This window comes from Sinocyclocheilus rhinocerous, unplaced genomic scaffold, assembly GCF_001515625.1.
Source record: "Sinocyclocheilus rhinocerous isolate Xijiao unplaced genomic scaffold, SAMN03320098_v1.1 scaffold5091, whole genome shotgun sequence".
Classification (NCBI taxonomy): Eukaryota; Metazoa; Chordata; class Actinopteri; order Cypriniformes; family Cyprinidae; genus Sinocyclocheilus; species Sinocyclocheilus rhinocerous.
Genome location: NW_015631179.1, coordinates 63,707 through 89,659, shown reverse-complemented (window position 1 = coordinate 89,659; position 25,953 = coordinate 63,707). Strand labels below are relative to the sequence as shown.

General features: G+C 37.5%; 2 protein-coding genes and 1 pseudogene across 2 annotated transcripts in view; 1 reads left to right on the top strand and 2 right to left on the bottom strand.

The window, feature by feature from the left end:
• The window catches only part of LOC107741645 (neuron navigator 2-like), a 79,948-nt gene extending 69,002 nt beyond the window's left edge, over nucleotides 1-10,946 (top strand). The window contains exons 21-35 of the mRNA XM_016554400.1: nucleotides 701-724; nucleotides 1,046-1,120; nucleotides 4,153-4,236; nucleotides 4,347-4,470; nucleotides 4,731-4,879; nucleotides 5,506-5,559; nucleotides 6,525-6,533; nucleotides 7,561-7,733; nucleotides 8,061-8,214; nucleotides 8,364-8,526; nucleotides 8,643-8,743; nucleotides 8,837-8,932; nucleotides 10,059-10,227; nucleotides 10,328-10,563; nucleotides 10,788-10,946. Coding sequence (XP_016409886.1) covers nucleotides 701-724; nucleotides 1,046-1,120; nucleotides 4,153-4,236; nucleotides 4,347-4,470; nucleotides 4,731-4,879; nucleotides 5,506-5,559; nucleotides 6,525-6,533; nucleotides 7,561-7,733; nucleotides 8,061-8,214; nucleotides 8,364-8,526; nucleotides 8,643-8,743; nucleotides 8,837-8,932; nucleotides 10,059-10,227; nucleotides 10,328-10,563; nucleotides 10,788-10,946 — 1,770 coding nt within the window. The remainder of the gene's footprint in view (nucleotides 1-700; nucleotides 725-1,045; nucleotides 1,121-4,152; nucleotides 4,237-4,346; nucleotides 4,471-4,730; nucleotides 4,880-5,505; nucleotides 5,560-6,524; nucleotides 6,534-7,560; nucleotides 7,734-8,060; nucleotides 8,215-8,363; nucleotides 8,527-8,642; nucleotides 8,744-8,836; nucleotides 8,933-10,058; nucleotides 10,228-10,327; nucleotides 10,564-10,787) is intronic.
• Nucleotides 10,947-15,906: 4,960 nt separating this feature from the next.
• On the bottom strand, nucleotides 15,907-17,773 carry LOC107741644 (uncharacterized; annotated as a pseudogene).
• A 4,441-nt stretch (nucleotides 17,774-22,214) lies between these two features.
• LOC107741647 (homeobox protein DBX1-A-like) lies at nucleotides 22,215-25,150 on the bottom strand. The gene is made up of 4 exons (XM_016554401.1): nucleotides 24,802-25,150; nucleotides 24,609-24,710; nucleotides 23,123-23,325; nucleotides 22,215-22,493 (listed from the first exon to the last, which is right to left on the bottom strand). Exons 1-4 carry the CDS (start codon nucleotides 25,148-25,150, stop codon nucleotides 22,215-22,217), a joined length of 933 nt encoding a protein of 310 aa, XP_016409887.1.
• Nucleotides 25,151-25,953: the final 803 nt, after the last annotated feature.

The following is a 25,953-nucleotide window of genomic DNA, read 5'->3' as shown; positions in this document are numbered from 1 at the left end:
CCCGAAGATTTCAAAAGGTGAATTCAAAATATGATTTAAAATCTAAAAAAATGTAGAACAAAGAAACGTTATGATATAATATGAATCAGAAATATTTAATACTGGACATTATTTCTAGATCACTATTCAAATAAGCTAATTTGTGACTTTTTTTGAACAAAAGGTCAGATGTTCTTCGTTCCACTGAATCTGTAATTACACAAACTGTATTTTTTTTATTCAGTTTTTCACTCAGATTATTATGCTGATAATACATTATAAAATCAAAAGAAATATTTGTATTAAATTGGTAAAAAGAAGCATCTTTACTAGTGCTCTCACACTTGTGTATTTAAACTAGGCTTTTTTACGTATATGTTTATGTCGGTATCATTAAAGTGCTTCTGGGTGATTCCCATTGTCTAGTTACCAACTTCCCCGCAAATCGATGTGTTCGGTGATATTTGAATGTGTCCAACTTCCTGTGTATCTGCTAGTGTACCAGTAGAGATGAGCTCATAAATCATAGGAAAAGGAAAAGTCCCTCTCTAGAGATTTAGGGTTAGCGTTCTGTTCACTTTCAGGTGTGTGTCGCTGTCTCTGGTGTTCATTTTATACCCTCAGGAGAGAATGCAGCTCATTTTTCAACTGTTAAACGAGAAAAGCTGTGCAAATACGCTGTTTAAATGTGCCAGTAACTACTGTCTTTTTATTTTAACAGACGGAGGAGAAATCACAGTCAGAGGTGAGGACATGTTTTTTCTTTCGTAAAAACAACACACACATGGGCCCCCCACATACCTGTGAACCGCATTGCTGTCACCTGTAGCTTATTTATTCACCACCTGTTGTGAACACAAACTGTGGGCGGATTCACGGTCGGCTCTCATTTCGCCGCACATCTCTGTGATCTTCACATCCACCTGTGCAACACACCTCTATTCTGTACATACACCTGCAAACTGTTTCCCCCCTTTGATACCAAATCACAAAGTTCTCTTGCCCTTGTGTGCCTCCTTTTTCTCTTCTTTTCATCTGTGTTTTTTTCTTCCTCTTTTCTCTCCAGATCCGCAAGCTGCGTCGAGAACTGGACGCCTCCCAGGAAAAGGTGTCCGCCCTGACAACGCAACTCAGTGCTAATGTAGGTGGACACAGATGCATAGTTCTGAGATGGCTCTTTATTCTTTTATTATATCTACAGGGTATAAATAATTCCCAATTCTGTATCTAGTGTCAGTTGTCATCCTGAGGCATCTTATAAATGGTGTTATCATAATCCCAGTGACGCCTGTGTGGGTTGTGTATTTGATTAATGTCAGCGTTGATCATGACCTCATTGGAGTTTCCATTTGTCATTATCTGACCATACAATAGCACTACGTCTTAGGCAACACTTGTTATTGTAAAACTTTTTCCTACACTTACCATGTACTTACCCATGTAGTTAAACCTGTTAGGTAAAAAAAAAATAAACTTGTTTTTAGCTTTTAGAGATTGCTCTAAAATGAGTAATAAGTAATAAATAAGTAATTTTCCTACACTTACCATGTACTTACCCATGTAGTTAAACCTGTTAGGTAAAAAAAAAAAAAACTTGTTTTTAGCTTTTAGAGATTGCTCTAAAATGAGTAATAAGTAATAAATAAGTAATATAAGTAATACGTACATAAGTAATAAATGTAATAAGATTACATTTATGAGAAATAGTCATAATGTGAGATGTACAGTTATAATTGTAAAATGAAGTAGCAAATGCAAGTAGTAGTCACAATTTTGAGGTATAAAGTTGAAATTGAGAAAAAAAAGTGACAATTGTGAAATATAATGCTATATTGTGAGATACGAAATGACATTTGTGAGAAATTGTCGCAAGTTTGAGATATGCTGTAAAAGTTGTCATTTTAAGAAAAAAGTCAGTTATCAGAAAAATAGTCAAACTGTGAGATATAAAATTAAAACTGTGAGAAGTAGTCGCAATTTTGAGGTATAAAGGTCACAATTATGCCAAGAAGTTCATTATATTTTATTGTTTGTCATTTTGTGAGATAAAACTACTTTTGTTAGAAATAGTCACAGTTTTGATGTAAAGTTTAAAAGTCACAATTATCAGAAGCAGACACTATTGTGATATATAAAGTCATATTGGTAGATATGGTAGTCGCAATCGTCAGAAAAAAAGTCGCAATTATCAGAAAGTCACAACTGAAAGATGTAAAATTACATTTGTGAGAAATAGTCGCAATTTTGAGGTATAAAATTCGCAATTTTTTAGAAATTATTAGAAAGTAACGTACAACAGAAAAAGTCACAAGTTTTATCTCACAGTTGTGACTTTATTTCTCATAATTGTGATGTGAGATCACAATTAAGTCACAATTATAAAAAAATTTAGTATTATTGGGGTCCACTGTATATTTAAAATATATAACATACTAGACTAAATTATAGTATACTGTGAGACTATGCAGAAGATCCATGACATTTCCACCAGAGAAACATGGCTGTGTTTGATTTGATGTTTTATGGCTCTAGACAAAGGCGAGTACAGACCATGTTCAGTGTTTTTGATATGTCCTCCTAAAGATAAATGCATGTGTAAATCATAAAGACATGTCTGTTATGCCTAAGGCATAGGAATCTTGTCTTGTAAGTACAAACCAGACAAGATTTTTTTAGAGATACTAACAAAAGAGGAGTTTAAATGTGTAATAATAAGACAAGATTTTCTATTTTTGCTGTATTGTTGTCATTTCTTCTATTTCAGGCTTGTGCGTAATGGTTTCTGACATAATGTAGTACACCATGAACTTGTCAACTTGTTGAGAACAATGTCAGTTTTTGACTGGCAGGGAATGAGGTGAAGGATTATTTTTGTGAGTAAGATGTATATAGAACATTGTTTTGATTTGATATGCAGACAAAAGACTTTAGTGGGTGTTCAGCTACAGAACAGTGAGAAATATCCAAATAGAAAGAAAAAGAATGGTAAAAAAAACACACAACGGGGCCCTTGAGACACCAGTAAAACATGTCAAGGCCCCAGGCGGCCTCATTGCTTTGTCTGTCTCAGTTATCAGTGTTAGGAGGAGCTTTGCAGCTTCTTAATATATCGCTGTAGTTTAGTTATCAGAATCTGAGCTATCTATGGAACAGCAGAAGAGCTCTAGTGCTTGTTCTGACGGGACCGGCCCTCTGATCTGGCTCCCTTTGAACCGCTACCCTTCCCATGGGTGCTCAGAGAAACACGCTCCCTCTCAGAAAGAAAAATATAGACAGGGAGGCTTTACGGAGACAACTGACAGCTCCCCAGACCCTCTTGGATGTGAGGTGAGGCGATGACCCAGAAGAAAATTGTATGTTTAGTGGAGTTTAGGAATATTAGCTTTGAAAGTTTTAACTTTGACTCTCATATTTTCTTTAAAATATCTCACGAGAAATAAAACAAACAAATGAGACAATTGTTCGTATATAAAAAGAAAAGGTTACATTCAGAAAATTTGTTTGTAGAAGAATTTGATAGGAAAGAATATATTGATAGAATAGAGTTTGATTTCATGTTTGAAATCTCTGGCTTTTAGAGGATGCATTTGTAAATATTCAGGTTTTAGACAGGTTTTAGACAAGTCTGACAATCAAGAGACTTAAACAAAAGTCTCCAGTTGATCTCCATTTATCCTCATTGCAGTCTGGGAGAAACACTTGAGATCTTTAAGAGATCATTTGTAATTGTTTTCATTCCTATGGGGAAGATTAGATTTAGAAGGAGAGGCAAGCTGTAATGAGAGGGTAAATTAGGTTTCTGTTGTCGCATGCCAGTCTGGGATATGGGCCAAAGTTTAGATTGCACGTCAAAGTGTTTGTTTAAAGGTAAAGAGTGTTATTAATAATTTTAAGCTTTGCTGCTTCAGTTGAACATTTTAATAACCAGGCAGCTCTCACACAGGTAATGCAGTTCATGCAGCTTTGAACGAGTGCATTTGTGACTCCTCTTTTCATCTCAAGGAGAAAGCTTTGCTTAGACATTTAATTTAACCACCTTGAAGGTAGATTGCACAATGTCTGTGTATCGTGTGCATAGTGTATTATGGTGCAGCTATGATGCATGCATGCAAAAAATGTCATTTTGAACTTGAATGAACCCTCTTTCCTCATTTTAGCTGTTCTTCTTTTCAGGCCCACCTTGTGGCAGCGTTTGAGCAGAGTTTGGGCAACATGACCATCCGACTGAAGAGCATCTCCATGACCGCAGAACAGAAGGTAAATATCAACACGCTTGCATTTGAATTTATCACATTTGTTCATTAATAAACTTAAACAGAACATGATTTTATATATGCATTGTCAATACATATATATGTGTATGTTAGGACTCTGAGCTGAATGAGTTGAGGAAAACCATCAAGCTGCTAAAGAAGCAAAACGCAGTGGCTCAAGCGGCCATCAACGGCGTCATCAATACTCCAGAACTCACCTGCAAGAGTGAACGCACAGGTGAGCAAAAGAAAATAATCATTCTTTTTAAAATTTGACTTCATATTTGAAATCTCTGACATTTGACATCTGACATCTTTTCCTTTAACGTGATTACATTTCTGTTTTAATACAATTATGTATTTTGAGCATTCTGTATATACTCCTCAGACATTGTTGTGTTCTGATTGGTTGATGTATTGTACTGTATTGTTTAGTTTTGCAGTTTGAACACTAAATGGCATGCTTGATGTCAATTAAAAGCTCTCTCTGTTTATCAGGTAATAATGGAGCGCAGCCAGACCTGCGCATGCGCAGACAGCACTCATCTGACAGCGTCTCCAGCATCACCAGCGCCACCAGCCACTCCAGCCTGGGCTCCAGCATGGACAACCCCGACTCCAACAGTAAGAAGAAGAAGAAGAACTGGGTGAGTACACACTCCTCTCATCAACAGTTAAAGAGATGGTTCACCCAAAAATGACAATTCTGTCATCATTTACTCACTCTCATGTTGTTGCAAACCTGTATGAGTTTCTTTCTTCTGCTGAATACATAAGAAGATATTTTGAAGAATGTTGATTGCAGAGCAGTTTCCAGTCCCCATCTATACTATGGAAGTCAGTGGGGAGCATCAGTAGTTTGGTTACCCATATTCTTCAAAATATCTTCTTTTATTTTCAACAGAAGAAAGAAACTCATACAGGTTTGGAACAACTTGAGGCTGAGTAAATGATTTGACAGAATTGTCATTTCTGGGTGAACTATCCCTTTAAAGAAATGTTTAACCGTTGCAAACCTGTGTGTTTCTTCATTCTGCATTTTATTTGTCTAATGTTTGTCTTTTCTGTTTTTGTCTGAAGTTGCTAAAACTTTAAAAATGATTAAATACTACTAACAAACATCTAGTGTGATATTTACTTTTATACTTTTCATGAAAACAGTATTAAATGCAAAAAATTAAGGACCTGCCTTTTTGTAGTGTAAGTTAGTTTACCATACATATAGAGTTTAATATTGTACTTCCTGTTTCGCTGTATCATGCTATGGCTGTAGCTGGTGACCTGTGCTGGAGTTGACGTGTCAGATGATGAATATGAATATGAATACGTATGTTAAAGTATCATGACAAGTCACCCTGTTATATTTAGTCAAGTGTAACATTGATAGGCCAGCAGTCCTTGTTGATTTATATACAATACTGTTCAAAAGTTTGGGGTTGGTAAGATTTTTTTCCCCTTGTTTTCGAAAGAAATTAAAAAATGTATACATGATGAAATTGATTAAAAGAGACAGGAAAGACATTTACATTGTTAAAAAAAAAAATCTTATGCATGAATTATGTATGAATTCTTATGCAGCAAATCAGGATATTAGAATGATTTCTGAAAGATCATGTGACACTGAAGACTGGAGTAATGATGGAAATTCAGCTTTAACATCACAGGAATATATTACATTTTAAAATATAATAAAATAGAAAAGAGTTATTTGAAATTGTAATACTTTTTCACTATAATACTGTTTTTACTGTGCTTTTGATCAAATAAATGCAGCATTGGTGAGCATAAGAGACTTCCTCAAAAAAATTCTTAGCAACCTTAAACTTATGAATGACAATGTACACCAAGAGTTTGAGTTGTTGTTTAGTGTCCCAGTTTGTGGTGTTTTCTAGTTAGCAATTATTCTTAGATGAGTTTAGTTGTGTTTAAGTTATTTAGCTTTGTAGGTGCGTCACTGTACTTTTAGCAAAAAACAGGTCATTTTAGCCTGGTGGTCCCGCTGGCCATCTAGTGTTTTGGAGAATGGTAACCACCAGCTTAACTAGGTCCCTATTCCTGCAGTCGATTTGTGTTATTGCGTATGCATTGGTCCTGGGTTTGTGTTGGTCTTGGGAGGTCGTTAAGTGAAATGTAGTTTAGCGAGACTCTCTCAACTTAGTAGTTCTTCCTGCAGATTTAGTGGTAGACATGCAGCTTGTGCTTCAGACCCCTGTGCAGGACACAAACACACGGCTGAATGTGCTTTTCTGTGTGTCTCTCTGTTTTTCGCTGTGCTGTCGCTTCATATGGCAGGTGTATGAGGTAAGAGTGTGTGTTCAGAGAATCCTGCACACCTGTCTTTGGTTAACCCAGCTCCACTCCGCATCACACCACTAACCCTGCTAACCCTTAGATGTACTGCTCCTCAGCCTGCTGTCTTTCTCACCTTTACACTGTCCTTCTGACCCCCTTTCCCTTCTTTTTTCTTCTCTTCCCTTCCTATTTGAAATGATGTCTCATAGTGAGTCATTATATTTATTTATACAATTAAGCTGATATTTATTTTAGTGTATAGTGTCGCATAGGACAGCGAAGTCTGCAAAAATGTTCCTTGGAATCATGAGTTCCTGATGTTTGAATTATTGATTTTATATTGAGATCTTGATTGTGAACTTCCTGGCTTTGAGTTCTTGATTTTGAATGCACTGATTATCAATTCCTCAATGTTGAACTTCTTTATTATCAATTTATTGATTTTGAACTTTCTTATTTGTTTTTAATTTTTATTTTAAACTTGGTTTTACATTTCTTGATTATAAACATTTTGATTCTAAACTTCATTTTGAATTTTGCAATTTTTTTTTACATTTCTTGATTATAAACTTCATTTTGAACTTTTGCATTTTTTTTATTTTAAACTTCTTGATTATGAACTTCCTTATTTAGATTTTTTTATTTTAAGCTACAATTGTGAACTTATTATTATTATTTTTTTTTTTCTTTATTATGAACTTTTATTATTATTTTATTTTTATTTAAATATATATTCTTTATTTCAATTTTTTTTATTTTCGTTTTTTGTTTTAAACTTATTGATAATTAATTTCTTGGTTTTGCAACTATAGACAAATAGATGTAAACAGTTCTCAAAACATTCAAGCCTATGCATAAAAAAGGCTGCCTTTTTATTTTGTGCTGTTTTTCCCTTCTTTCTTTCACTTGAGGTTTTACTCCTCTGTCTTCACTGTATTGCTTCTCCTGCACATATTTTATTGCTGCGTAACCTAATCATTTTTCAGGAACTCTCAGCTTAATTATCTTCTCCCTGGTTTCTCTGTTGTCGTTGAAGCTGCGGAGCTCCTTCAAACAGGCCTTCAGTAAGAAGAAATCACCTAAATCAGCCTCGTCCCACTCAGACATTGAGGAGATGACGGATTCCTCTCTCCCTTCCTCTCCCAAACTCCCTCACAACGGCACCAGCACCTCGGCACTGCTGCTCCGCAACACACACTCCAGCTCAATGTGAGTGTGTTTGTGTTATATAACAGCTCTGGACCTGAATAACAACACATCACATCACATCACATCTTAAATAAAATATAAAAAACTGTGGCACATAATTGGAATTAATTTAGGTTGAAGAACTGAAATTACAAACTGGAAATAAATTAAAACTAATGCTAAACCTTGAATAAAAATAAATCAGGGTTATTGTAGTTAACTAAAACCATCAAAAATGTTACTTGAAATAAAATAAATGTAAACTGAAATGAAAAAATAATATATAAACGTTCTCTTTTTTTAATCTACGTGCTCTTTTCATCTAACAACATGTATGTTGTCATGTAGACTGTCAGACTGTCTGGATGGGGAGGCGGAGACTGTGATGCAGCTGCGTAACGAGCTCCGAGAGAAGGAGATGAAGTTGACGGACATTCGACTGGAAGCCCTAAGCTCCGCCCACCAGCTGGACCAGCTGCGGGAGGCTATGAACCGCATGCAGGTGTGAGATTGACCTTTACGTTACCTTCTTGGAGTCCCACAAATCAGATTTATTGGATCAATTATCTATTTTGCAACAGTGTTTTTCACTATTTTTTAGTAGAAAAGAGGAATGTTACATATTTTATCACTGTGTGGGTGGTCTGCTAGATGGAGATCGAGAAGTTAAAGGCAGAAAATGATTGCCTTAAGTTGGAAGGCCAAGCGAGTGGGAGCAGGGCGTCTTCTCAAGTGTCTGTCTATAACCCCACCTCGACCCAAACGCCTGGCCTGTCTGAACACAGTCTCAACCTCACAGAGTCCACCAGCTTCGGTATGAGCATACGTGTTTGTTTTTTGTGTTATTTTTCCCTAAAGGTTGTTTTGTAGCTGTATGCGAGAAAAAAAAATCATAAAAGCACATTAAAGATCTAGTCTGTCTTCTTTCAGACATGTTGTTGGATGACTCTGGTGGAGATGGAAGCTCTCGTAAAGAGAGCAGACACGTGAAAATAGTTGTCAGTCTTCAAGAGGACGTCACGTGGAAAGAGGTCAGTTCTCCCGCCTTTTTTGCAGGAAGATTTTTAAAAAATGCCCCATTTGAGAGAGTTTTGTTTTAATGATTTGTCTTCTGTCTCCCACAGGACTGCAGGACTCGAGACTACCTGATTGGCTGCATTGGTGTCAGTGGAAAAACCAAGTGGGATGTTCTGGATGGAGTTGTACGGCGCTTGTTTAAGGTACATTCATTTACATGCATCGCTGTAACCTTTTTGTTGACGACGAGTGGTTTACATTCAGAAACATTAGACAGTGGTTCATTAAAATATTTTAATGAATTATTTTTTGGGGGGTGCTTAGTCTCTATATACTTCAGAAAGACTTTTTCACTGAGGCATTTAACATGAAGTGGTTTGCGAAAAGTGCTCTAGTTTAATTTCTGAAAGATGTGATATCAACACACAGTATTATCCAACCACATGAAAGCAACATGTAAGACAGATGAATCTCATGAAACAATGCTCAGGTCATATTTTACTCCAAAAGCAAATAAAAAAAGAAGGAAAGAAATTACATTTTGCTTAATTAAAATGAAGCTGTTTTTGTGAATACACGGTATTTTTATATTAAAGGGTTAGTTCAACAAAAAATGAAAATTCTGTCATTAATTTCTTATTCTATATTATTATTCGAAACCCGTAAGACCTTCGTTCATCTTCGGAACACAATTTAAGATATTTTTGATGAAATATGAGGGCTCTCTGACCCTCCCAGAGACAGCAAGGTAACTACCACGTTCAAGGTCCAGAAAAGTACCAAGATGATCGACAAAGTAGTCCGTGTGACATCAGTGGTTCAACTGTGAAGTTACGAAGCTACGAGAATACTTTTTTGTGCAAAGAAAACAAAAATAACGACTTTATTCCACATTTTCGTCTCTACTGCGTCACTTTGGACGCGCGTTCACGACAGTCACATGGCGCGAGCTTGTGGCGGCGCTGACCCAGATTCTCGTAGCTTCGTAACTTTACAGTTGAACCACTGATGTCACACGGACTACTTTGTCGATCATCTTGGTACTTTTCTGGACCTTGAACGTGGTAGTAAGATGAACAAAGGTCTTCGAACAACACGAGGGTGAGTAATTAATGACACAATTTCATTTTTGGGTGAATTAATTACTCACCCTCGTGTTGTTCGAAGACCTTCAACAGATACTACCGTTATTACACTTACAATAGTACTTTATAAATGTATTTTACTATTTAAATGTTTTTTTTAAATATACATAAATATGTATATTTTAGTACATTTAAAAGTTAGTGGAGACCTGTTGGATTTGATTACATGATCGTCTCTCTGTAGGAGTACATCAGGCATGTTGATCCGGTCAGTCATCTGGGTCTGGGTTCAGACACTGTGGAGGGTTATCGTATTGGAGACGTGATCCGGTCCAGCGGAGCACACACACCTGAACTCCTGCCTTGTGGATACCTCGTGGGAGAGAATGACACAATCAACATCTCACTGAAAGGTTCACACAATCAACAAAAGTTTCATTTGTTATCATTATTTGTCCTAATTGCTCCATGTTTCTGTAGTTGTTAACATTGTTTATGTTTCTCTCATTTCAGGTGTGAACTCTCAGTCCGAGGATTCTCTGGTCTTCGAGACATTGATTCCCAAACCCATGCTCCAGCGTTACGTGTCTTTGCTCCAGGAACATCGCAGGATCATCCTTTCAGGCCCCAGCGGTACTGGAAAATCCTACCTGGCCCACAGACTGGCAGAGCATGTGGCGCTGCGAGAGGGCAAACTGCCCAGTGAGAGCAACATCGTCACCTTCAATGTCGACCATAAATCCAGCAAGGTGAGAATTGATCTCTTTTCCTTAGTTTGTGAGCCAAGTTGTTTGTATCAGCTCTACATCTTTTAAACTCTATTTTATGTAACATTTATGTCAAAAGAGCAAGGAAAATTCATTTTTTGCCTTTAGAAACGAAGTTTTTTATCTCCAAAATGATAAAAGATATGAGCCAAAGTCTAGAAATCCTTGTACATTAGAAAGTAAAGATGTATACATTTATTTTATAGGAGTTGCGTCAGTACTTATCAAATATAGTGGAGAAGCGCAGCACTGACGTGCAGGAGACTGAAGCCCCTCTTGTGCTCATTCTGGACAACCTTCATCACGTCAGCTCACTGGGAGAGATCTTCAACGGCCTGCTTAACTGCAAATACCAGCGATGGTGAGTCTGCCTTTCATATTTTTTTTCATAAATACATGATTGTTCAAATGTTTGTGGTTAGTATAATTTTTTTTTTTTTATACTTAAGTAGGAACACGCAGTTTCCAAAAAAAATATTTGGCAGCGTAACTGTTGCCAACATTGATAATTCTAATAATAAATCAGCATATTAGAATGATTTCTTAAGGATCATGTGACACTTTATACTGGAGTAATGGCTGATGGAAATTCAGCTTTGCATCACAGAAATAAATTATATTTTAAAGGATATTAAAATAGAAACCATTATTTTATATTGTAATAACATTTTGCAAGATTACTGTTTATTTTTGATCAAATAAATGCATCCTGGATGAGCATAAGAGACTTCTTTAAAAAAAACAATGATCCCAAACTTTTGAACGGTAGTATATATGAGAGATGCTAACATGAGCAACATGTGATTTCCGTCCCAGATGGGTGCTGTGTGCTAATCACATGGAGCCGGTAAAAGGTTTCCTGTGCCGGTTTCTGAGGAGGAAGCTGATCGAGACAGAGATCGGCAGCCGAACACGTTACCCGGAGCTGGTGAAATGGCCCAGCCAGAGCCCTGACTTAAACTCAATTGAGCATCTCTGGAGAGACCTAAAAATGGCTGTCCACCAACGTTTACCATCCAACCTGACAGAACTGGAGTGGATCTGCAAGAGGGAATGGCAGAGGATCCCCAAATCCATGTGTGAAAAACTTGTTGCATCTTTCCCAAAAAGACTCATGGCTGTATTAGATCAAAAGGGTGCTTCTACTAAATACTGAGCATTTTTCAGTTTTTCTTTTTTAATAAATTTGCAAAAATGTCAACAATTCTGTGTTTTTCTGTCAATATGGGGTGCTGTGTGTACATTAATGAGGAAAAAAAATTTACTTAAATGATTTTAGCAAATGGCTGCAATATAACAAAGAGTGAAAAATTTAAGGGGGTCTGAATACTTTCCGTACCCACTGTAAGTATACATTCAAACCAGTAGGTGTCAGTAAGTGAGTTGAATGGAGAAAAAAATGATACATGCTGACATGGGATTTTGGGGGTGACTTTACCCTACAGAAATAAGGTCATAAGGCATAAGGTCCTGTGGCATAAGGTCATAAGGGCATAAAAACTTAGATCACCTCTTAATGCACCTCTATCTACTAAAGCAGGGGTCTCCAAACTCTGTCCTGGAGGGCCGGTGTCTTGCAGAGTTTTTCTCCAACTAATCAAACACACCTGAACCAGCTAATCAAGGTCTTAAACCCGATTCGGGCGGTAATTGTTTCTTATATGGACGTCTGTAAAAATAAATTTACATATCACCTCAATGATAAAACTCATGGATTCGGATGCGATCTATTCACAGAGGAGGAGTGAGTTCTGTGATCCTATGAACCCGGGAACGCGCTGCTCACGTGACCAGTCACATAATTGTCTGCTGTAAATAAAATTAATTTTATTTACATCGGCCGGGGATTTTGACAGGGGTGGTGAGAGAAAAACACCGACATCCTGGAATCGGACGGCATTAAAATCACCAACTACCCCCTGTAAATGGTGAAAATCACTTGCGTCCCCCTGAGAAACAATTACCAGTTGAATAGGGCTTTACTAGGCATACTAGAAACTTCCAGGCAGATGTGTTGAGGCAAGTTGGAGCTAAACTCTGCAGGACACCGGCCCTCCAGGACCGAGTTTGGAGACCCCTGTACTAAAGCAAGAGAAAAATGTAGGAGAACAAAATAGTATGTTCTAGATTAAGTATTTTCTATATACTTCAAATTTGAAAAACGTGTATAATAGCTCAGATTTCTTCTCGAATATATATTAAGACATCTGGCCTGACTGTTATTTTTGTGTATTGTGTGAACAGATGAACATGCTCCTGCGTCTAAAAGAGGCGGCCAGCTGCTCCAGCCCGCAGAGCTACGACAGCGACTCCAATAGCAACAGTCACCATGACGATATCCTGGACTCTTCGCTGGAGTCCACACTATGATCCAGCCTGATCCGTTCTGCCATTTAATTCCTCGACTCTAATGCCAGTCATTACATCACATCTACGGGTGCAGGTAACCCAAATAAAGAATGATGCTTCACATATAAAAAGATATATATAAAAATATATATAAATATATATATACGCCAAAACTCAACGGTACTTATAGCTGCCTCGTGTAAATCATCAGTGTGATTTGTAAACAAATTATACAACAAAATCAGAAGAAAGTGCTTTGTCCCAATTTTTACCTCAAAAGTAAAAGTGCGGTCACGTTAGCCAAATTTTATGGACAAAAAAGGTTCATTATCTGTCGTCAATAATGTAGCGATGTATGAAACACAGCTCACACAATTCACTTTCAAACCAAACGGTGAATCCGTGTGACCAACCTGAATCCACTGCAAAATCTGCATGGATACATTTTTCGCCCTCACACGAAATTCCCGATTTCATGGATTCCTATTGAAATGACTGGATCATTTCACCTACAAAAATTCGCAGAACTTCTGTAAATGTGATCGCACCGTAACTGTCGCAGAAACTTTTGCAAACAATGCAATGCTCGTTTGTCTTACCCTCTACTGGTGAAACGGAGGAATTACATCTTGGATCTGAGACTACCATCTTGGTGTCAGCATCTCCTTCCTCATTGACTTTCCCTGTATTGATGGACTTGTTTTACAAAACCAGCTTGATCGAATGCTGACCATCGTTTCATGTTTTACATGGTAAGTATACAGATGAAATAGCATGGTGCTACACTTATGATTTTGGACTTATTTATTGTGACGATTGGGAAAAAAATACCTCGTGCTTTTGTTTTGCCCTTCTGCATTTTTTGTTAAACCACCCGTTCCTTAACTGCTGACCGCATGTTTCAGTGTTCTACTGTAGCACAAAGCCTATCTATCTATTTTTTACACTCGATCGCGCTCGGCTTTTGGTGCTGAAGGGAATCTGGTGCCTTACTCCATTTTGTAAAGAAAAAAACGGCACTATGTTTTATACTTCCGAAAAATGCAGATTTTATTACAGTTCGTAATTGAACTATAGGGCTCTGCACTAGTCCTTTGAATTTGCCTAAAATAAACAGCCTCACAGTCATCATATCATATCAGAGGTACAATATGTGTGGTTTAGATAAGAGGAGGTGGATAAAGGGAGCGACTGTAACCTCCATCTGTTTTGAAATTCAAATTTTTTTGTGTGTTGTGACACAGTTAAAGGGACGTTTTACACACTCGATCCTCATTATACGTGAAATACATATGATCACTACTGGCACAGTTCATCTTGAGTGGGTCAGCCGCAAGGCTTTGCTTGGTGCTTAAAGACCGTCTCAACACATCTTGGCAAAAGCACAGTGAGAAATTGTTCATAATTTGGTGCATGAGTAAACCTCATTGACCATTTGGGCCTTTTTCATGTACATATCTTGCAGTCAATGTGAAAGTTTAAGAAACGTCCACATAGTCATTGGATCAATAATATACTGTATTTGCTGCTTTGTAATGCAAGGATGCTTCTGGAGGATTTGTACATACACTTTTATCTTGGATTCTCTATAAAGGAACATTATTTGGATGGATAGTGAGTTTCACTGCATGGGAAAGCATAATATATGGGGCTATTCAGTGTTTTCTCCTTTTTTACATTGTCGAATGCTGTTTGTATGGCACTGCAGGGTTTTAGTTACACCATTGCTTTTATTTCACTCCAGTGTGATTCCTGTCAGTCATCGCTCCTATGCAAAATCATCGTGGATTTCAAATGGAAGCCAAATATCGTAGCTCTGTAATGCTGTCAGCACTGCCAATAAGTTGTGTGCACACTGTGTAAATAATTTGTGAATAATTTTAGGATATGTGCCTAATATTAATTTTCTTTGATGGATTATGATGATGATGATGAAGTCATTTTAAGCACAAATGCTGTATGTGATTGTTGTAACTGAAATGGGAGGGCTATAATTTGATTTCATGTCACTGAATGTGTATGTCGTTTCTGGCTGTAATATATCCATGTAAATATTTGACTACCCTGCCGGCTGCATTTTGATGAATAATCTTTTTCTAGCCATTTATAACAGTGCTTGGAAATATGGAATATTTTGTGTACAGTGTCTTTTTCATCTTAACAGTCCCACGGATGGTCTGAGAAACACAGACGACCCATAAAGATTTACTGATCACATCACCAGTTTTAAATTATTTGTAATTCAATAAACCTAATAATTATTTATTAATTGTTTATTAATTTATGTTTTCATGACTTCATGCAAGCACAATACTGAAAAAAAAAATACAAGAAATACATTCACATAATTTTTACTGTATATCAACTTGTTCCATTCAATTATAAAATGAAATAAAAATAAATGAGTAATAAAATAAAAGCAACACAAAACACAACCAATTTTAGTTTTTAGTGTAACATTGACTAAAATAGAATTCTCGTGTTTAATTGAAAGGATAAATTTTTCAATCCTTAGCATGTACAATAAAATGAACATTAAGTAGTAAGTGATATTTTACATGTATTGTTAAATTCAAGGATTGGTGGGACACCTTTTCCAGAGCATCTTTCATTCTACCTTTTGTTAAGATATTTGCAATACAATATTTAAACAACACAGACTAGTATGCATGAATTAGCTATACTTGCAAGAGTTTATATGAGCTTTGAGATCATCCTAATAAAGACAAGGAATAATGTTAATGTTTTTTCATGTTAAACTTAATTTCAAGATTAAATAAAAGTGAAACAAAACACCTAAAATGAAGCTGTGAGTACTAACAAATCACAGCACAATTAGAATAAATAAATCTAAGGGTCTAGAAACCCGGTTAATGTACTGTATCTCATAAAGTGTGAGAGAGATGGTTGGTTTGACGTCTAATGGTGATGAAGTCAAAATCTCCTGAATAGCTTCAATTCAACTTGAGCATGTGTTCATTTTCTTGGTTTTGCATATTTAGCAATTCCATACCAGGGATACAGATCTGTTGGTTTTCTTTCCAGACCGTTTTCTCCTAGAAAAAACTGCCAAAGACAGTTCTGCGCATGTGGAAATCTGACAGGGTCTACTAAATATCCTCTGTGTTTTAGTGTGTTTTTCCAAAAGGGTTCATCAACAAACATGAGGTAACTCCGAGGAGCCTGATTAAGAAACACACTCCAAACCAAATGATAAAAATTCAAATACAACTTTGTTCCCTCTTCTTCCAGAAAGGCAGGTGCTGTATCATTGATTTTGTCATCACACGTCACTCTTACTCCTTTTGATTCTGGATCAAAGCGATCGCTTTGATAACAACTGGGTAAATAATATATGATTTGTTTACCCCTGAGATCCGGTTCCTGAATTGTGAGTTTCAGCGTATTCAAGAGTGGCTCATTATAGTCTTTGAAGCTTTAGGTATTCAGAAACCACCCTTCGAAGTTTAATTGGTGGGCGATGTCCACTAGTTTCTGCAGGTTCTCCAGTTTTGCCAGTTCTTCCGTGTCTTTCACATTTCTCCCATTGTCTAGAGGAGGCAAAAAAAACTGTGCCAAATATGGAGACCCCATTCATGTGTGCCTGATCAATCCAAGCTGGATCCGGAGCAAGCACTGCTCCTTCACCATGTGACCCACCAAAGAAGACTAACTCTTCGATATACTGCCAGCAATCAAATCTTATTCTCTTTTCCTCTGTAATGACCTGAGGAACTCTTTCACAGGTTGGCCTTGCTCTGAATTTTAAAGGGGTCATATGATGCTATTTAAAATTTTCCTTTCTCTTTGGAGTGTTACAAGCTGTTTGTGAATAGATAAGATCCCTAAAGTTGCAAAGACTAAAGTCTCAAACCCAAAGAGATATTCTTTATAAAAGTTAAGACTCGTCCACGCCCTCCTAAAACGCCTCGTTTAAACCCTGGGGTCGTCACGTGCGGCTGCCGCTCCTTCGTCGAACCCGCCGGCCGCGCCGTTCTCAAGCCCGCCGGCCTCCGCTCACTCAAGCCTCCGGCCGCAAATGCAGACATGGTTTTATGTTTACGCGCCGCGATACGCAACGCGTAAAAAGACAGTATAAGTCTATAAATGATTACACCAAATACACAAAATAATGTTCTTTTTAGCAACGTCATATGACCCCTTTAAGGTGAAGTCTTTGTGTGTGCTTTCATGTTCTTCTCTTGACCACTCATAGGTAAAGCCATCTGTTTGAAGGGGTTCTGTTGAAGGACGCAAGTAATCATCAGAGAAAGTCTGACCCTCAGAATAATCTTTCAGTTCTGGGAAGTCATTAACAGCATTCTCTGGTTTGTTCAAAAACCAAGTGTATGTTTTAGGATCAGTTTTTCCTTTTTCCTCTAGAGCAGGCATCTCATCATAAAGTACTGTTAGTGCCTCTTGATCTGTGATTTGTTCCACTTAGTAGTTTAAATTGCGTGGGATATGAGGCCAGTAGAGTTGAGCCACGATGAAGTATGGGTGAGCAGGAGGTGTGCCATCTCTGCTCCAGCAATATGCAGAAGTCCCCTGAAATTCTGTATCACATTGCCCATTTATTTTGCCATCTTGAAATTCTTTCAGAAGGCTATGAAATCACCATCAACTTCATAAAATATACTACGGATTAGCCTTTTTTAATTGCATGGCATAATATTCCTTTCTGTTGTGTTTATCTTGTGTGCGAGAAATGTACCAGCGGAAACATTTTTGCTCCACCTTCTTCCACACTGGAATTATGTAATCGTCACTCTTGTTTCAAAAATTTTCTTCTTTCATCATATTGTAAGCCCCGAGGCAATCAACTTCGGAGAGCAAGTATACATCCCACGAATAAAGAAATCTGTCTGGTTTTGGAGGCTCTGTGCCTTGATCACATTTTTAGCTATTCTAAAGCCAAATATGTCTATGCTTTCTTCTGTGAAATGCCGGTTTACACATCGGATAATCTCTGTGAGCTCACTGCTGTAACAATTTATGAATTCAGTCGATGTTCATTGCTCCCCTTTTAGATATTGAATGGCATTGTGGAAAACTTGGAGAGCTGCTTCATCAGAAGCATTGTAATGTTTGTTTCGAACATGAAAATCTGAGCTGCAAGTAGATAATGTTGAGATGTCACATTCATCACTTGATTCAGCAGCTTTCACATAATCTACATTTCCTTTTATAGCTTCGAGCAATTCGTTTACAATTCGATGTGGAGATGTTTAAAAGGAATCAAGAGAGTAGGAATGCGACGGTGGAGGATGACATTCCTCGTAGTCAATAACAGCCTAGATTTTTTCCTTTGCGCAAACCACAAGAAAGTGCTTCCTCGGAGAATGCTAGCAAGATACCAGATTTATCATAATGCATGTCAGACATGCATTTTTTGAGATCTGAAGCCCAGATTTGAGCTTCTGATAATTTCATATTTGGGTCCATATACTTCATAACAACAGCCAAGTTTGTGAAGGACACTGGCTCGTTGTTTTCTGCCATTCTGGAATGCTTAGTATATACCTATGAAAAAAAACGCATTTGTGCTGACATAGAAGTATAGGCATAATGCTTTCAAGATCAGCAGAGAAGAGCTATCTATTAAAATCCTCTATTGTTAGGTTAAAACTCTCACGTTTTAACTCCTACATCCCTATTATTTATGTTTTCATTAGGTACACACAAAAAGTTACAGGTGAAAAAGCAGAATGATTTGTCAGGTTCTGCCCGGCTTGGGCTGGGTAGCAGACCTCCACACTGTGCTACAACAGCTACTCAGATGGTTTTAATCAAAATGAAGAGAAAACTCATTCTTACAATTAGCTAATATTTTTAATGCAATTTAAATCTAAATATCAGCTCAGAAGATAATAATATGGTCAATGAGTATATTAAGTATAATAATAATCATTAAAATAAACAGTTAACATTTTAATATTGTACCTATAGTTTAAGTATACAGTTACTTGCGAAACACAGAGCATAGAAACATCAATATACAATATACAAGTTTAAAATGGTACATTACTTACCAAAAAGTGGTTTGGTGCTGAAATAAGAAAGAAGAATTGGCTTACTTTTCACTAACAGCCAACTTTAAGTGCCTGTTCCAGTGAACCACACCATGAAAAATACAAGATTCCTATTTAATTTCCCCTATTTAACATTTCCAGGAGAGTGGGCGGGAATCAGGGTGTGGGTGTGTTTTTTTTTTTTTTTTGCTTGCTGAAGTATGAACATTTTTTTTTTTATAACAGGTGATACAGGATATGATATGGTCAAAAATTAGTAAATGTCCACACACTGAAATTGCAGGTGGGTTTTGGATTATTTTCATATGGTGCTTTTGCAATGACTGACAAATGTTTTAAATGCATTGTATACCATGAACATGTAATTGTTACCATTGATCAGACATTGAACAAAGTGAGATTAGTCATATTAATTGTCATTTTACTTTTTCAAAAAACAAAATAGGCCTACCAAGTGTTAAAAATACAGTGAAGTGTTATGTCACACTGTTGCGTATGTGATATTAACATATTTAGATTGATTGGCTCAGATTAGTTTAGAGTCGTGTTCTAATTATTCTAAAGAAAAACATTAAAGGGGTCATATGATGACATCCAGCCGGTTGTTATCTCAGAATAAACCCCGACAGGGTGATCAGGACGTGGAGGGGTCTTGTATCAGCCTGAAGGGGTTTATTCTGAGATAACAACTGGCTGGATGTACGTACATTATCCCGCTTATTACACGGCTAAAAAGATTTGTTTTTACCATATATGTTGAAATTAATGCTGAAGTCTTCCATTGTAACACTCGGTGGTTAAATGTTTTCAGTCACAAGATGGCGCCAGACAGTCAACGATAGCGGAGTGACTCGTTAAGCATATAAGTAATACCGGTCAAAATAACCCGTAGTACCCGGATGAGCGGTGTGTTATTCAATTTGGCGGTTGTTATCTGGGAATAACATACCGCTGGATGGCGCGATTGACCAATCAGAATCAAGTATTCCACAGAGCTGTGTAATAATTTGCTATATACTATGGCCAAAATTCAGTATAGACAGCCTTCTAGAAATGGGTTTGGCTGTTCCAGGGTATTGGAATGCGGGTAAAAAGGTTCTTCTCAAAACTAATGCAGGAAAGTTGAACACACAGAACTCTCTAGAATTTCATTCTATGATGTGACAGTTGGCCATAAGTGCTGCAGGTGGGGGAAGAAGAACAATTATGCTATAAAACACAGGTTTGTGGACACAATGGAACTGAAGGTGTACATAGATAGACCCCTCTACTGGTGCAATGGAGGAATCACATCTCGAAACGGGAATTTACGCTACTCCTAATGTTTGCCTATAATAAACAGCCCCATATTCATCATATTACAACAGTGTGTGGTTTGGAAAAGAGGAAGTGGATAAAGGCAGTGGAAGACTGAAAACCGTGTTTTCTTATTCAGCGCAGTTATAGTCTACACTGGTTGTTAAAGGGATGTTATAACTTTAACTTTCTTAAGAACGTTCAAACATGAAAGAGAAAAATGCAAATGATGAAAAAGTATAGGCTATTTATAGTACAGCTGAACCATGTTAAATGATTTGTTATATATTCTACAAGAAAGTCCTGTGTGGTGGAATAAACCGGATGTTGTATATCTCTCAGGTGAAAAAAACTGCTGATAAAATTAGATAATGCAATCGGTTGCTTACTATTTTAGAATAAGAAGTTATATTAGTTTATTAGTTGTTCAGTCGTGACGTCAGTGACGTTTGTAGGCCAAACCGGAACACTAAATTCGCCACGGCTTCCCTCCCTCTAGTTATAAATATAGGGGAACATATAGGGGAACAATAAGGTCAGTGGTAATCATTTGAATTCATTCATGTTAAGTTCTACAACATAAATGACCATACCTCACACGTTAATTTGAAGAAACACAAGTTTATTCCACTATGCAACTGAGCCCACGTGCGTGCCGTGGTGTGTATGACGCGTTCCCATTTAATCTATATTTTGTTGTAGGATTAACAAAACGTTAGACGCTACTAATGTTTCTTCAGTGGTATGGCAGCTTTTTCAGTAGCGAGCTACATTGTGCAACAAGTAGCAGCATAAATAAAATAGGCTACATAATTGCCGTTTTTATGTCACATCTGTAGCTATTGCCCAAGCAGATTTAATAAAGCAGAGCGAGCAGAAGCAATAAAAGTTAGCAAAGTTCGATTCGTTTGAGTGAATCGGTTCGTTCGGAAGGTTCGTTTAAATGAACTGATTCATCTTTTACAGAATTATTCAGGTTAAAGCCTTAGTTCATTAATGTTTTTTCGTTTCAGTCATATTCCATTTTGAAAAAAAAAAAAGATTTAATGCACTAATTTATAATAGAGAACATCAATGATTTAATGTATTCTGTCTTTTTGATGCTGACATTTTAATTGAGAATTATTTATTTATTCAAAACTTTTTTTAATCCAGAGAAATATCGTCTATGGCTAATATTTATATTAAAGTCCGTTGTGCTAAAGTGTGATTGTGCTTGTGGTCAAATTGAGGCCGCTTATTCTTGAGGATTTATTTAGTTAGTTACAAGTGCTTCAGGTCAGGATATTCAAAACGAAGGCTGGTTAAGAAAAATGGTAAGAGAGGATAAAAAAACTTTACCGGTGAGCACATCTTACCGATCCAAAGGATTTTTTTCACTACAAGACTGTGCTTATTAACAGAGATTTTACGTTATTTAGAGAGCTTGCATTCCATAATTTAAACCTAAATATTAAATATTGTATTCAAAGGGGCTATCTTATGCATTTGGTTCGTATTATTTCGTGTTCTTTGTTTTCCTTTTGCAAATTATTCATAATTATTTGTAATCAACCACCCAAAACAAAGATGAAATTTACAATTTATTGCAAACAATACAAAACATTTTCAACATATACATATGCATACAATGTGGCACAAAGAGATAAATTCGTATAAATTATACATACGTCTACAACTTTAATAAAGAATCTAAAACTCAAAATTCTTGGTATAAAATATCCATACAAAAATATTTGTACAAAATACTGTACAGTTCCCCCCAAAAAGCTGTGCACCACAGCAAAATCATTTTGCGAAGAATTTCCAAATAAGTAATTATAAAGTGATGTGGAAAAGATTTGCTACAAACACTCATTCGAACGTAGAAGTGAAATTATACGCCAATAAAACCACAGCTTGGTTTTGGCGTACACTTGTGCTTGAATACATACATTATACAGCTGATTAAGTTGCTTATGAAACTGTTATTTCATCCTCTGATTCAGAAAAGTCCGAGTGTTTGAATGAAATGCTGGAATCGGTGCTGTTTGAAAGTTGACAGAAGTGTGATGTAGCGCAAGCGTCATCTTCATCTTCCTCATCCTCAGAAGACTTTTTAACCACGTCGCTGAGATCTGGGTGAGGATTTGTTTTGGTTGGCAGGGTTTGTTCTCGGCAACCGCCGGAAGACAGCAGCTCCCTCTCCTTGGAGTTTCTCCATTTCATTCGCCGGTTCTGGAACCAGATTTTGACCTGTTTGAAGAGATTCTATCATTAATAATTGAAGCCAACAGAGAAGTTGAAATGGAAAGTGTATAAAATGTGTATAATTTATTTTATATATTTAAATTGGGGTTTTAGCGTAAATAATGTGAATTATATCATATGCCTATTTGTATTTAAATTATTAGATGAGTATAATAGTTTTCCACTCTTATATTCACCTGTGAATCTTTTAGTCCGAGTTTCCCTGCGAGTTTTTTCCTATCTGGCTTACTGATGTATTTTTGCTTTTGGAACATTTTCTCCAGAGCTTTGCGCTGCACATCAGAAAACACTGCCCGGCGGAGCATCCCTCTTCTGGGCTTCCCTCTCGCAGCAAGAGGCCAGGAAAAAGTTCCAGGAATGGGTACAACAGATGCAGGAGCTGTTACAAGAGACAAGTACATAAAGTAAATAATGCATTCATGCACACATTCATGGGCATCACAACACTTTCAAAGAGTTTTATTTTGTTTCGCCCAGGAGGCTAAAAGTTAACGTTGCGTTACTAAGGGCAATTGGGTGTTGGGGTTTTAGCGTAAATAATGTGAATTATATCATATGCCTATTTGTATTTAAATTATTAGATGAGTATAATAGTTTTCCACTCTTATATTCACCTGTGAATCTTTTAGTCCGAGTTTCCCTGCGAGTTTTTTCCTATCTGGCTTACTGATGTATTTTTGTTTTTGGAACATTTTCTCCAGAGCTTTGCGCTGCACATCAGAAAACACTGCCCGGCGGAGCATCCCTCTTCTGGGCTTCCCTCTCGCAGCAAGAGGCCAGGAAAAAGTTCCAGGAATGGGTACAACAGATGCAGGAGCTGTTACAAGAGACAAGTACATAAAGTAAATAATGCATTCATGCACACATTCATGGGCATCACAACACTTTCAAAGAGTTTTATTTTGTTTCGCCCAGGAGGCTAAAAGTTAACGTTGCGTTACTAAGGGCAATTGGGTGTTGCTTTTCCCAGGGACAATCTAGAGTGCTGAATGATCAGGGAGAAATAAATCTTTTCTTCATTATAATCATTATTTTGAATGTATTCTCTTGAAATGTTTTGAGTGAAATGGCACGAGGTGACTAATTAGCACATGGGTCGGATCCACGCTGCATTGGTATGGTAAAAAGGCAGAGTATCCTTTTCTACGAGCCTCCCAGTGAAGGACAGAGGAGTTAATATACCGTGAACGGTAATTGTGTAGTAATGAACTGGCTGAGAAAAGACTCCGGACAGACGGCTAAGGCCATATATTATTGCCACAAAAGGGAGATTTACACTTTCAAACTGAACGCAACTGCATGCCGGAATACTGATGACCGGGGACCGCGTTTTTTGCCCTCAAATAATTTTCATTAAATGAACACGAAAAGCAGTTGAGAGCGCTCAAGTTGTTTTGTTAAGGTATTCAGCGCGCGCAGTGAAAAGAGTCCTGCTCTATTATCATTTGGCGTCGATAAAAGAATAGACTATAGACATTTAATGCCTCAAACGAGCATTTTAAGCTCGCATTTTAAATAGCCTGTTATGTAGAGCACGTCCAAACCGAAGTGTGTCTGGCACGCAGTGAGATGAAGTTGATGTTTGGCAACTGCAACTACATTTTCAATGCTTTTTGTCGGCGATTTTGTCGATTTTTCTGATTTCTCGCTCTCCATTCTAAACGCACAGCTCTCGATATTGTACTTTTGCAACTCTTTCCACAAACACCAATCACACTCTATGCGGTCTTGTGAGAATATTGAAACCGCTCAATGGCTCCTAATGGGCAAATTAGTCCATGACTGGTAAACGCCCCTCTGTCGCTGGTTAAAAGTCTATCTTTGGCGGGTTTGTGGGTGGTTTGCCCCGGAGGGAGCTGACCAGATTGGTCATGGTGCTGACGGCATTGTTGGCAGTCAGCAGGCCGAACTGTTCCCTCACTGTGGGAAAGACCTGCGCCAAAAGCGCTAGTAATTTGAGGACTTAAAGAGGAGAAGAACCTCACGCTGGCAGTCGATTAAACTAAATTCTAATTCTTTTACCTCTCTCTCTACCCACAGTGTTGACTGAATTCAAACCACTTAAGTGAACTCTACAAGCATTTCAATCTGAATACGCACCAGGGAAGTATGAGGAACGGACGAAAGGGCAGAATGAACCATCAAAATAAGGCACCGAGAATGCTGTGGGAAGCATGCCGTGAACGGACGGTGGAGATGTGGCTAAAACAGAGAAGCAAACAGAAGTTAGTGCTGTATTAACTTATACTTTGTCATTATTATTGGAAATATTAGGTTCATTTAAAACACTCACCTTTCTTTGGTGACGGTGCCAAGATGGCACTCACCCCAAACTTGAGGTAGGTTGGATCCTTGCTAGACACTGGCGTTTTCGGGGAGCAAGGTCCATGTTTCTCCGTGATGCTGAGGCTGACTCTGTCCAATAGCCTGAAGTTATCCGGGATGGAAAGAGGTGTTGAAGTAGGAGGAGAGGCGCATGGCGAGTGCGCGTCCTGGTTCAGGTAACCGCTGGGTCTGTTGATGCGCAGGAGATCCTCCACCAGAAAGCTCGGGTGAGCCGGGAAAGGTGAATGCAACGATGCTGCAGGATGCATAAATGCTGAATATATTGCAGGTGGTGCAATAACACTGGGGATCATCATTGTCCCGGCTATCTTAATGCGAAAATACGGCTACTCCTGTTAGGATTAGAAAAGTCTCTTCTGCCAAGCTCTGAACTGAACGAGAGGCGATATGCTTCTGGACGTCTCCGTTTGGGAAGGGGTCCTTTATATCTAGGCCCCAGTAAGGGTCCTTTGAGGACTGACAGCCACAACAATGAGACTCAATAAAGTCCTCCGCTTGAGTCCCATTGAATGATGCGTCGGAGGTGCCTGATTGGTCCGATAGAGCAATTTATGATTGGATTAGACTTCATAAGATTTGAATGGCCGGGGCATGCCGCTTAACAAAGAAGATGTAGTCATAAATTTTGCATATCGACAAACTATTTATTTATTTATTTACAGCACAAGCGAGATTATGTAGCCAATTTACTCGTGTCGTAAATATATACTCTTTTGCAAATGTATTTTTAATTTACGACACACAATATGAATACAGAGTAATTTACAAAAGTATTTATTTTTTAGTGTGAGCATTGTTTTCGGATTCATATCAGTGACTAAATATAAATCTATAATGCATTTTTAAAATAGAATTGCTATAGAGTCTGAAACGTGCTTAGTGGAAACTTTATACATAAATATGTAAAATAAAACAGGCAAATGGTTTTTAGGCTATGCACAGTTCTTATCCTGTTTTATGCCGTTCCTTTGGCTGTCAAGAACCTCCCGATTAAACCCCAATTTAATAATCATTTATGCTGTATGCTGTATGCTGTATACTTCTACTGAAATCTAATCTGGGCTCTGTCACGGAGTACAGCTTTAAATGGATTTGTGGT